Source organism: Dicentrarchus labrax, unplaced genomic scaffold (genome assembly GCF_905237075.1).
Source record: "Dicentrarchus labrax unplaced genomic scaffold, dlabrax2021, whole genome shotgun sequence".
Taxonomy (NCBI): domain Eukaryota; kingdom Metazoa; phylum Chordata; class Actinopteri; family Moronidae; genus Dicentrarchus; species Dicentrarchus labrax.
The window spans coordinates 3,671,541-3,683,756 of record NW_026136705.1 but is presented as its reverse complement, the minus strand read 5'-3'; the positions used below and the strand labels follow the sequence as shown (position 1 = coordinate 3,683,756).

Sequence of the window (12,216 nt, the reverse complement as noted above, 5' to 3'; positions counted from 1 at the left end):
AAAAGTAACAAATTGGGACTCGGCAGATGCTCGTATACTTGTATTTCCAGGTGTGTGCTGGCAAATGGGCCTGTTTTGATTTCAGTGCAGGCTGCGTACGTGTGCAGTCCATGCATACGTGTCAAATAGTGACGTGGGAAATCGTTGTCTTTTTTTTATCATATGAATGAGCTTTACCAGGCCAAGCACACGTACAATGAACTTCTTTTTTGTTTCCATCAGTGTTACACGCAGTTCCATAATAGAAATAGACATACAGCAAAAAACAAGGACAACAAAGCTGACAATAAAGTACAGTGTCACAAGCACCAGATCTATTCTTAGTGTTATTAACTGCTCAAACGTCAAACTTTTTCAAAAAAATAACAGAAAAATAAGCCTCCACTCAATGTCATATCAATATATATATATATATATATCAACTCCTTTTGATACTTTCCATATGTTTTGCTAGTAATACTTTTACTTCAGTGTCCGTTTTAATTATTATTATTTAGTATTTTGACTTTGTCTCTCTGTGTGTGACTGTAAAGTTTCATTTAGTTGTAAACCTTGTGTTGTCAAATGCATTTCCTTGATCCTTGAATGAGCTCATGGCTGAGCACCAAAGACGGGGAATGTCAGAAACATTCATGGTTTCAGTTTACAGAAACCTTTCAGAAGCTGTAGTTAGCTGGTAAAAACTGTGGTAACAAAACAAACAAAGAAGTTTATTGTACGTGTTCATTCATTCATATGATAAAAAAAGACAATGATTTCCCACGTCACTATTTGACACGTATGCATGGACTGCACACGTACGCAGCCTGCACTGAAATCAAAACAGGCCGACTTGCCAGCACACACCTGGAAAAACCAACACTGAAATTTAAATAGTTTGCATTCACAAGAGCCTGTTTTCTACCCATTGTCATCTAAAGAAAAACCCATCTGCAAACCTCAACACCTCGACTGTTCTCACCCGCATTGACAATAGCGTTTGTCATGTTTCAGAACATATCATATTTCCTATTGTGCAATTTTATCCTAGTGCTTGTGACACTGAAGTTTATTGTCACAACAAGATAAAGATCTACAGTACAGTATGTCCTGAACATCATCAAAAAAAGTTTTTTGGGGAAAGTGATACATAAGAATTCACAGAAAAAAAACTCCCCTGATGGAGTCGAGATAGTGTGATATGTCTTCATTCTTATGGACTGACAGTGAAGCTCCCACTAGTCTGTGTGTCTTCTGAAAGTAACTCAAATGTGTGTTTCTGTCCATTTTTATGTTTCCTGTTTAATGTTTGCTAATTTGCAACATAAAGTTTAGCTGAGGTTGATGAGAATGTCATAGTCTTTAAAATGTATTGAAAAGTTTGGGGACCAAACATAGACCTTTTTCACAGCAGCCATTTTGACATGTAGCAGTAGGGTACACAGGTGCTACCAAGTCCAAGTCCTGTGTGTAACATTTAGTAGGCTCTATTGGCAGAAATTAAATATAATATTCACATGTATGTTTTCATTAGCGTATAATCACCTAAAAAATTGCCCAGAATGGACAAACCAAACACTGACTCTAGACAGGGCGTATCTGTAGTTTCTCCTCGCGGTTGGACTTGGAATCTGCAACTCACTCTTTGTAGGTCTGTGCTTTGTATTTTAGCCCCTGTGCAACATCCGTTTGCAGTCCTCAGTATCTCACAATATTGTGTGCAAGATTATTGTTAATGGAGCAGTCAGGTAATCCTGAATTTCAAGATTTCCTTGGTAAATACATAAACTCCCACACACATCACTGGACCAACCTGGATTACCCGCAGAACAACTGTATCATGAAAGGGTGCAGTTAAACATGTTCATTCAATGCTTTAGAAATTACACCCAATATGCCATTCAGGGTAACATTAGAGCAATGTGTTGACAGCTGCTTTATATACAAATGTAGTAAATCAAACAAACAGACAAAGCAATGCTCAATATTCATTGTGGTGCGTTGATGCTGCTCAACCCACTGAGAGACTTGCCCTTTAAATGGCTGCCGTATTCTTTAATAACACAACGCCACCTGGCGAGGGTTTTCAGTCAAAGCAGCTACCTGAGTTTACGCAGTCATCTCTGCTTTATTTTATACTTAAAGCTTCTATGTTTATGTTTGGAAACTTGTGACTTTACTGACTCCTAGTGGTCAGAGGTATAAATATAAACTTCATAAATAAAATTCAAGATTCAAGATTCAAGATTCAAGAAGCTTTATTTATCCTGAGAGAAATTACTGTGCAACAGTTGCAATACAAAGGTGAGAAAGTAATACAGGGTTGGAGTAAAAATAAGCTTACATAAAATAAAATGAAATAAAATAAATAATAAAATAAAGGCTAACATAAAATAAATCAAACAATTAGCGTTGTTGTCCAGGATACTGTGCAGTTTACACAGCATCCTTCTCTCAGACACCACCACCAAAGAGTCCAGTTGGACCCCCAGGATGGAGCCAGCCTTCCTGATGATCCTGCTGATCTTCTTGGCATCTGCTGCCCTCAGCCTGCTGCCTCAGCACACAACAGCAAAGAAGATGGCACAACACAATGCGTGTCATTCGAGTTATTCAATAGATGCTTTAGTTTTATGACAATTTTACAAACAAGAGCAATAAGACTGACTTAAAGTTTAAGAAGAAAAAGGTATTTTTGTTTTACAAAATGTATTTAATGCAAAAGGTATATACAGTCTTTTTTACACAACCAGAAAAAAAAAATAATAATAAGCAAAAATAAATCAATTAAATACATTAAGGAATGTAAAAAGGTAAAAAAACACAAAACAACACACAAGTGTTATCCTTGTCTTAGAAAAGCAGTACATAACAGTGATAAATACCAAAAAGAGACCCGCGATCTGTCACTTTTTGTACAAATATGTAAGAAAACATCTTTAAAAACAGGGTTGAAAAATTAAACACCTCATGGATATTGGCATTGATATCTGGAATAACTTCAAAACAATGACACACAATCCTTTACAACTGTTTTATATTAAGATTATTGCTAATTAGCAGCATTCATCAGCTGTAAATGAAGTCTCACAGTCAACTAATATAATAACACCTGAAGACTGACAAAAGAAGCCAAATTATCCGTTCCCACACTGCTGATGCATTGGGTTAATAAGGAAAAGCATTGAATATGTCAAGGAGAATAGGGTGCACAATTATAAACCTCATAACAAACATTTATAGAGCATAAAAGGATCGATAAAGTGAGGATTATTAAATATATAAACAACACAATAACAGTATTCACCATTCCACACTTACATTCAGAACTACCTTTTTTAAAACCTTGTTAAAAGCTTTGATTTCGTTACAGTGCTCCCAAATTTCTTCACAGCAACTCAAGAAAACACATGCAAATGAAAGAAGAACAAGCAAATGAAGAAGACATTTTCACCATAAAAAAAACACTGCAGTAACAGACACCACAAGCAGTTACATCTGGAAGTTTCATTCAAAAAAAGTATTCAATATCCTTCATTTCCTGTACCTAAAAGTAAAAGAAAACAGAAGTACCAATACCACACCGTAAAAAATATTTCACTACAAGTTAAAGTCCTGCATTCAAAACCTTAATTAACATTACATTATATTATATTTACTGCTGTAGTTGTTTAAAGTTGAGCTAATTTGAACACATTTGTATATAGCCTATAGTTAGTACTTTAAACTACAGCAATGCATCATATTCTATAAGATCATCATGTGTTTGCGTTGTTGTTGCCTTGTGAGAACCACATATCTCCAAAAAGTCAACTTTTCATGAGCTCAGAGCTTTCTGAAGAACCAAGGAGGATTTTTAATAGTTTGTAGGAGAATTCATCAACCCATGAAGGCAGACTTAATCCTTCAGTTTGTAGCACCCCCTCATTCTTGATTAGAGGGTTATTCAGATCACCTGTTGCAGGGTGTAAGGACTGACTCCTAAATGATGATTGAGAGCAGTTTGGTGCACCCCCATCTTGGCCAAATCCGGGTGCAACAACGCCAATCCTTTAATGCATAAGGGAGATGGAAAACTGCACACAGTTCTGCTTGCCTGACTATTAGCTGCTGCCTACAGGCTTCAGTTTGGAACTACAACATTTCAAAACAAAAGACATTTCTGGGGTGACACTACAAACCCATAAACATGCCCAGGCTTACATTAACATTGTAAAATTGATGAATGTGTTTCTAAATTTGTGTGTTGCCTTTTTTTATTCCTCCAAATACTTGTGCTTTTGGAAGCTGACATCTCTTGATCACTGTAGCAGATTTTGGGGGATTTTAAAACACGACTACAACAAACATCAGTGTATCTTTTTAAAGAACGATCTTCATCAATTGCCAGCAATGAACAGATTAGTGAAGATGTGGATGGAGAGAGCAAGAGCAAGGTGGGGCACACCTGTGGTATGCACCCAATTTAAATTTTCTCTTCAGAAAAATAAAAGCCTTACAGATAAGGAAATGTGCATGGACTTTGCTGTGTGAAAAAGTGTGGCCTGAGTCTCCCATTCAAAAAGCTACAGTCCCTTCAGCAAACCCAGCCTCAACAGGACAGATAATCAGCGGGGCAGTGTTCTTCCCGTTGTCATGAAGACAGGGGTTTAAGTATGGATATAGAGGCTCTGTGAAGGTACATCCGCTGTAAGTATAAATGTGAGTCTTTGCATCTGTGTCGTAGAAGGACACCAACCCTTCTTCATAGTCCAGGAGGACTCCCACTTTCTGAGGGTATTCTTGGAGATGGAGAGTGACAGATGGGCCGGCGCAGGCACTGAGACTGCCACCTTTTCGTCGGCAGATCGCCCAGTAACCGCTGTCAGGACGCACTGTGATCAGACCCTTTCTGTTGATGGACTCCTTGGCCACGCCAAGATCCCAGTCAGTTTTATCTCCAACCTGAAACACAACCTACATAACTAGACCTCCAGGAAAATATATGATACCACAAGAGCTACTGTTAAAAGGTCCATTAACTGTTACTGTGAGTTTTTTCTATCTTGGTTCAGATCCACATTGCCTAAATAGAAGCTGAGCAGCGCCTGTGAACAAAAGAAGCACTGCAGGTTATACATTGGGAAGAAAGAAAAGAAAACATGGGAACAATTTATATCTTATGCCCACTAATCAATCAAAAATGTTGCAACAACTTTTATCTCGTTTCCATGGATTGATCAAAACATGGGAGCAAATTGTATCTTGTGTGCACACAATTGCATTTCGAGCTCTAAGACGTGTCCTCGAGTTTCTTTGAGTTCATTAACTTTTAATTTAGTTATTGATGTTTAGTTTTAGAAGTTCAACTTAGTTTCAGATTAGCCATTTCACTTTCCCATTTTAAATTTCAAGATTATTTTTCTATACTCCATCCAACTTACCAATCAAATTCTTCTTGTTTTGCGTGGAGCATAAAGTGACAGCAACTTGCATTCTGTTGTACAACACTGCATTGTAGAATGATAAAGGAACCTTGAACACTGAATAAACCATTCAAATCCAAGAATCCTTCTGTAAAATGCTCCTTATTCAGTATATCCTTTTGATTTAATTCAAACCCACATCTTTAATTCATGGAAGCATAGCACAAGTTTGTAAGGATGGAGTCAATAGTGTTTCAGCTCAATAGTTGGAGGTCTGATTTCCTACCTGAACCACCCAGTAGTGTCTTCCAGAGGTGAAGCTTTGTTTCCCCAGAACAGAGACACAGGAGTCGAACCTGCGGGGATCATCGGGGACAGAGAGTTTCTTCTGCTGGAAGCCCAGGCTCACCTGTGGATCATCATCATCATCATCATCATCAACAAATGACATTCTGTTTGTACATCTTGGACATTATCAGTGTTGCTTATGAATGTCATGTAATTATCATCTGTCAACATCTTCACAATCAGTTTGTTTGTTTGTCAGTCAAGCTCAATTTATTCAGGAACTCTCACTGAGCTCAAGAGCTCTTCTGCAAGAGAGACGTGAGAACAAATTATTTTTACACAAGATCACAACAAGACAATTGGTCACAAAAAACAACCATAATACACAAAACGATCACAAATATTATTAGAAATATGTTAATTGTAATTGTTATGTCTTGTCTTGTTTTGTGTTGTGTCGTGTTGCGTTGTGTCTTGTACGTGTTATGAATTGAATGGAACTGTTATAGACAACGTCCAGTGGTTTGAGGGAAGTGGCAGCAGCCAGAGCATACAGGATATCTAGTCCAATGTAAACAGTATAGTGGATTGTGTGTAGCATTTTCCAGCTCCTCTTGGGGGATTCCGAGGCACTGTCATGCCAGATGAGATATATAATCCCCCCAGCAGTTTTTGGTCTACCCCGGATGTCTCCTCTCGGTTGGACATCCTCAGAAAACCTCCAAAGAAAGGCCACCATGAGACCTCTTGATCAGATGCCCAGAGCACATCAGCTGGCTCTTTCAACATAAAGGAGCAGCGGATCTACTCCTGAGCTCCTCTGGATGTCCAAGCTTCTCTCGAAGGCTGAGTCCAGCCACCCTGCAGAGCAAACTTCATTTTGACTTCTTTTATCTGCTTTTATCTCATTCTTTAGGCCACTACCCAAAGCTCATGACAATAGGTTAGGGTTGGAATGTAGATTGACTGGTAAACTGAAAGCTTTGCCTTCCGTCTCAGGTCCCTCTTCACCACAACGGTCCTGTACAACTCCCACAGTACTGCTGATGCCGTTACTCTTGAACAAAATTCCAAAGATACTTAAACTCCTTTGCTTGGGGAAGCAACTCACTCCCAACCGAGAAGGAGCAGTCCATTGTATCCTGGGTGAGAACGGCCTCAGTGCATGCTGGACCTCATGGTCTGATGAAGCCAACAGAACCACAACATCTGCAAAAAGGAGAAATGTAATTCTGTGGTACCCAAACCGGATACTCTCCTCACTCTGGCTGCGCCTTGAAAACAGAACCTTGACACTAACAAGGTTTGTCAGCCAAGACAGACTAACAATGTCCAGAGCCAGAGCCAGAGCCAGAGTATCTTAGGGCAACTCCTATCGGCATCTGGTGCCTTGCCACAGAGGAGCTTCCTGACTACTACCTCAGTGACCTCTGTCAGGGATAGGGGTGATGCTTCCTCTGAGTCTTCAGAATCTTCCTCCAAATCAGAGGACATGTTGGTTGGATTCAGGAGCTCCTCAAAGTGTGCTTTTCACAGCTCGACAATATCCCCAATTCGGGTCGGAAGTTCTCCTCCCTGGTTGAACACAGCCTGAGCCAAGCCCTGCTTTCCCCTCCAGAGTAGTTGTAACGTTTTACAGAAATTCAATGAGGACTCCTCCAGTAGCCAACCCCAAATCAGTGACTGGATATTATTAAATAGCAGTGAACCTAATATTGATTCTTGAGGGACACCTTATCAATCATCTGGGGACTTGCTTTGACCATTAGTTACAACAGTGACAGTGAACTCTCATCATTAATTTTAACCTGTAGAAAGCAGCTTTCAAATTTGTCACATATTTCATTCAGTGATCATACAATCACACTTTACCTTTTTTCCCTCTGGAGACAGAATCAGCCAGCCTGCAGCAGTTGCAGGATCCAGAGTCACATCCACTGGCGAGAACCAGAATATATGGATGAGCAATGTAATATTTACCTGAATTCACAGATTTTAAGTTAACATTTCCACCAGAAGGACATTATTGTAGTCTCTCTGCATTCATATCCATTAAAAGAGCCAAGGCTTGTATGTTCTTGTTCTTTTGATTTAACAATCACATCTCCATGTCAGCCTTTTCAAAAATAACAAAATTGACTGTGGTTCTGATTTTGTTCCAAGCAGAGCAAACCCCACATACCTGCATATTGATGGCAATTGCTTACTTCTACAAAAGAGAAGAGAGAAAAAAGTAATTTGTCAATTAAAATATGAAAAGCTATGTGTATTGTTTTGTCTTGTGTGACAGATGATTTTGTGACACACAAGTAGTAAAATATGATGCACTTATTTTGGTTAACATGGTCAGATTTAGTTTGACAACAAGCTTTTTTCGGGTACAAAAACAACAATATCACATCAAAAGTTACTGACCTTCTGCAGACAGTTTATTTTCTAGTTCCTGGCAGAGGTCCACCAGCTTAGAGAAAGCTCTCCTCACTGTTCCTACGGAGTTGTCTGATTGGACTCTGACATCGGACCAATCTCTGGTGGACAATGGGGTGCTCAGAGAGGGGTAACTCTACAGTAAAACAGGGCAACAGTGACCCACATTGCTTGTGAGTGCACAGAAGATTCTGTCTTATGTTTATTTCAGGGAGGATGAAAACATGAATAGAAAGCAGGGCTTTCTAACCTGTATGAGATGAAGAGGGTCCTCGGTGTGCTCCAGGTGCTGCAGTTCACTGCGTGTCCTCTGCAGTTCATTGATTTCCTGCTCAAGCTCTTTAAGGAGCTCTTCCCCTCGCCTCTCAGCTGCTCCCTGCTTCTGCTCCATCTCATCGATGAACAAAGCCTGGTTTCTCTCAATGGCGCTCATCACCATGGTGACGACCTGAACACTTGTCTGTATCTGTCTTTCTTTATTTATCTGCAGATATATCAATAAATTAATCTATTGATTATAGTGTACAATAAAAGTATAAGAACATGACAAAATAGTTCCTTTCGTTGCCAGAAAGACATACTGGCACAACAATAAACTGGGAGAAGTTTGACCACAGTGTCCCTGCTCCATCCTTTCAAATGTAAGAACAGTCCATTTATATTTATGGTCCCAAAATTCATGCTTTCAAAGGCAAAGTAGGGGGTTTTCTGCTTTCTCATGTTTCAAAAAATCTGATTTGCAGACAGAAAGTGTCAACTGCTCATCAGAAACATTCATTCAGACACCATGGCACAGCATCGGCAGCAATTTGGGGGGTAACATGCCGATATTTAGCAGGTGAAAGGGGGCTTGGACTTATTCTTGGTCAGATTTCCGTCACATAAATGTTCATGTTTATAACTGCAAAACATTGAAATAAAACACTTACTTTGCTCAACTGCACTGAAGCCTTGATCTCCTCAAACTTTCTGATTCTGGTCTGGATCATCTGTTGAATCTCTGCGTCGGTCTTCTTCACCTGAGTCTGTAAAAGTTGATGAATTAATTAAACTGCATGTAACATTATTATAAAATCTCAGGGTAAAAGATAGACAAACTTTTCCTCACCCTGATCCTTCTGCTCTCATTCTCCATGGGGACGATCTCATGGTGTTTGTGGTCCCTCTCTATGCATTTCACACAAACAGGTATCTTGTCTCTTTTGCAGAACCTGTCCAGGAGCTTGTTGTGATTTCTGCAGAGGTGACTGGTAACAAAGGTGCCTGGATCTGTCAGCATGTGCTTCGTCATCAATTGATCCCTTATATGAGGTGTCAGGTGAATCTCACAGTAGGATGCCCGGCAGACGAGGCACGACTTGACCGCTGTTGACTTGTTTCCCTTGCAGACATCACACGGAACTTCATCAGACTTGGAGGCCTGTCTTGAAATTCTTCTCTCTGAGGGAGCTGGTTTGCATTTTGACTTGTCCTTCAGAGACCTTTTTGATAAAATACAGATCTGGTTAGTTTTACGTAAAACATGAAACAAGTGTGTAGTGAAATAGTGCAAACATTAGAAGACCAACAGACCATTTAAATTGCTCAGTGATATCTTTTAAGCCTACGTTGATCCTGAGTTCCGGGCGGCGTTTGAAGGCCTCTTTGCACAGCGGACACTCCGACTTAGGTCTTGTATCCCAGAAGCGTTTGATGCATCCCAAGCAGAAATTGTGCCCACATGGGATGGACACAGGACTGTTGAAGATATCCAGACAGATGCTGCAGCAAAACTGCTCCTCAGACAATGCAGAGGCCATGTCTCTGACTGGAGAATAACATTATTATACTTAGACATGCATATTAAAAAACTTTGTGAATTTCTTGTGCATTTTATAATGTAATGTAATAATAATGTATTAGTTTTCCCTTTATGTGAGAGTTGATGTAGCTCAGTAAGCTTTAATACTTAGGCTGGTTAAGCGTATAGTAAATATGTCATTTCTGTGGCTAGGGCATCTGCCACATCAAAACAATAACAAATTACAAAGTTTGATGAGTATGAAGTAGCATGGGATTGTGGGAGTTAGCCATTGACAGGTGACCAGTGAAAGGTACCTTTACAGGAAAGAAATTATGGATTGGAACATTGTTTGTTTGAACACTGTTGGAAACATTTGGGATAATGTTAGTACATAACTCAACAAAATATATAACATAGATAGATATAACCTATATTTGCTTGTTGGAATATACTAAATACAAATACAGTGATTGACGGCAATGTTGGGATAGTTACTCAAAAAACTTACTCTTTTTAAAAGTAATATTATTACTTTACTTATTACTCCCTACCAACAGTAATTAGTTGCAGTATGATATATATTCTGTATCAGCTTGTTTCAGGTTTACTTTTGCTAACTTTGTGATCTCTGGGATTTTTAAGAGAGCACTATTTAAATGTAGGTCATATCTGCACAACAGCAACCAACTAAACTCATTAAGCAGAATGGAGTTTCTGCCAAATAAGGTGCTTCAAGTGGAAATAATGCCTGCAGACTGAGGTCAGGGTGATTAAAACAGAGAAGCATTTAAGAGAACAATTATGGAACATTTTGAAACGGATAATGGATTAAATAGAAACAAATTAAAGTAGGAGTGTCCCCAAAACAAACATTAGTTAAGCTTACTAGTTAATTATATAACTATAGATAAATAAATAAATTCTGATCAATACGGCTTCATTAGTCCTAATTCTCTACAAGGAATTTTCATTTTATGTTGATTCTGGTGGCCCCTGTGGACAAAAGCGGTAGTGTTTCCATCACCTCAGTTCATTGATTTCAAGGGGAATCCGACCGAATCCGACCCAGTGGCAGGCATGAAGAAGAACTTTCTAGAAATGGCCAATTATCTCACTGATGGCTTTGTTTGTTTATGTAGGTCATATATTGGTAATGGTATTAAATTAATTCATTCTTTAAACTGGTTTCATAACCAGTTATCTTACAATCACAAAGATTTTCTTCCCGTGGGACGATACCCCAGCCCCCAGGATCACCCTACCCTAATTTTTATTTCACATCATGTCTCCTTTTTCATTACTCTTTGCAACTCTGATCTGACACAGGATTGTTGCATGTCTGGGGAATTTCTGATCACTCTTACTGTTTTTTCCCCATGAGCTAGTTAAAAGTACATTTTTGTTTTCATTTAAAGGTTGGTGCCTCATAAAATCCTAAAGTGTTATGAAATGCCTTTTCTTGGTCCATTTTAAATTAAATTTCTGTGATTTAACCCTGAGCATTTATCATGAAGCAGATGAGGCTACACATATCTCACTGTATATGTTCTTCCTCTACATTATCTGTTTAATATAAATAATGTCTTACCTTTATGATTTGACCGACAGATCAGATGTGTTGACTGCAGTTGTATGAATGTGGTCAAAACAGACTAGGGAGAGAAAATGAGCTAATAGTTCCTCCCACACTAACGTTTATCAAAAAGAGTTGAACAAGTAATTCTGGTTCTTCTTCTTAGCCTTCACCTGCATTCACTTTTACATTTCCTGTATCATCACTGCAGCTGCTGCTCCAATGTCCAATGTTTAATTAAATATGGAGAAAGTTATGTATGCTGTTGTGTGTTAACTAGCTAATGTGTGATACATTAGATTTAGATACTCCATTACCACATTAATAATTCAATTATTAACATGACGTTATTACTTATTATTCATTTGCTTCTGGTGGCCCCTGTTGATTTAGCTGGTCTTAGGTCAGGGCTGGATTCCCATCGTCTATTTCCCTGTCTTCATCCTCATGTATCTGTTTGAGCTTTTGTCTGCGATAAAGACTATAATTAACACATAGTGTGATCTAAATTTAGAATTAATTCCAACTCAAACGTGCACATGACAGTTCATCATAAACACACAAACATAAAACCAACATAAGGAGGATGATAGATAGTTTGTCCCATAACAATCCTAGAATAGTTTTCTGTAATTAGTGTCGTAACAATGTAGGTCAAGATTTTATTAAACTTTACAACACTAATAATCTATCTGAGATCATACTTCTAGATTTATGATTTATTAAGTTTGTTGGACAATCTTAACTATAACTTTCACGTA

At 38.6% G+C, this 12,216-nt stretch overlaps 1 protein-coding gene across 3 annotated transcripts; it reads right to left on the bottom strand.

Moving 5' to 3' along the window:
• Nucleotides 1-2,219: 2,219 nt before the first annotated feature.
• On the bottom strand, nt 2,220-11,563 carry LOC127364372 (E3 ubiquitin-protein ligase TRIM39). Of its 3 annotated transcripts, XM_051401846.1 has the most exons (11): nt 11,471-11,563; nt 10,197-10,242; nt 9,672-9,906; nt 9,208-9,580; nt 9,029-9,124; nt 8,350-8,583; nt 8,088-8,235; nt 7,855-7,881; nt 7,545-7,609; nt 5,671-5,793; nt 2,220-4,923 (listed from the first exon to the last, which is right to left on the bottom strand). In XM_051401846.1, the coding sequence occupies exons 3-11, from the start codon at nt 9,896-9,898 to the stop codon at nt 4,537-4,539; spliced, it is 1,680 nt and encodes a 559-aa protein (XP_051257806.1). In that variant the 5' UTR covers nt 9,899-9,906; nt 10,197-10,242; nt 11,471-11,563; the 3' UTR covers nt 2,220-4,536. The 3 variants fall into 3 exon arrangements, with proteins under 3 accessions (XP_051257806.1, XP_051257805.1, XP_051257807.1); XM_051401845.1 differs by lacking the exon at nt 10,197-10,242 and having other exon boundaries at nt 11,471-11,557; XM_051401847.1 differs by lacking the exon at nt 10,197-10,242 and having other exon boundaries at nt 4,786-5,066; nt 11,471-11,557.
• Nucleotides 11,564-12,216: the final 653 nt, after the last annotated feature.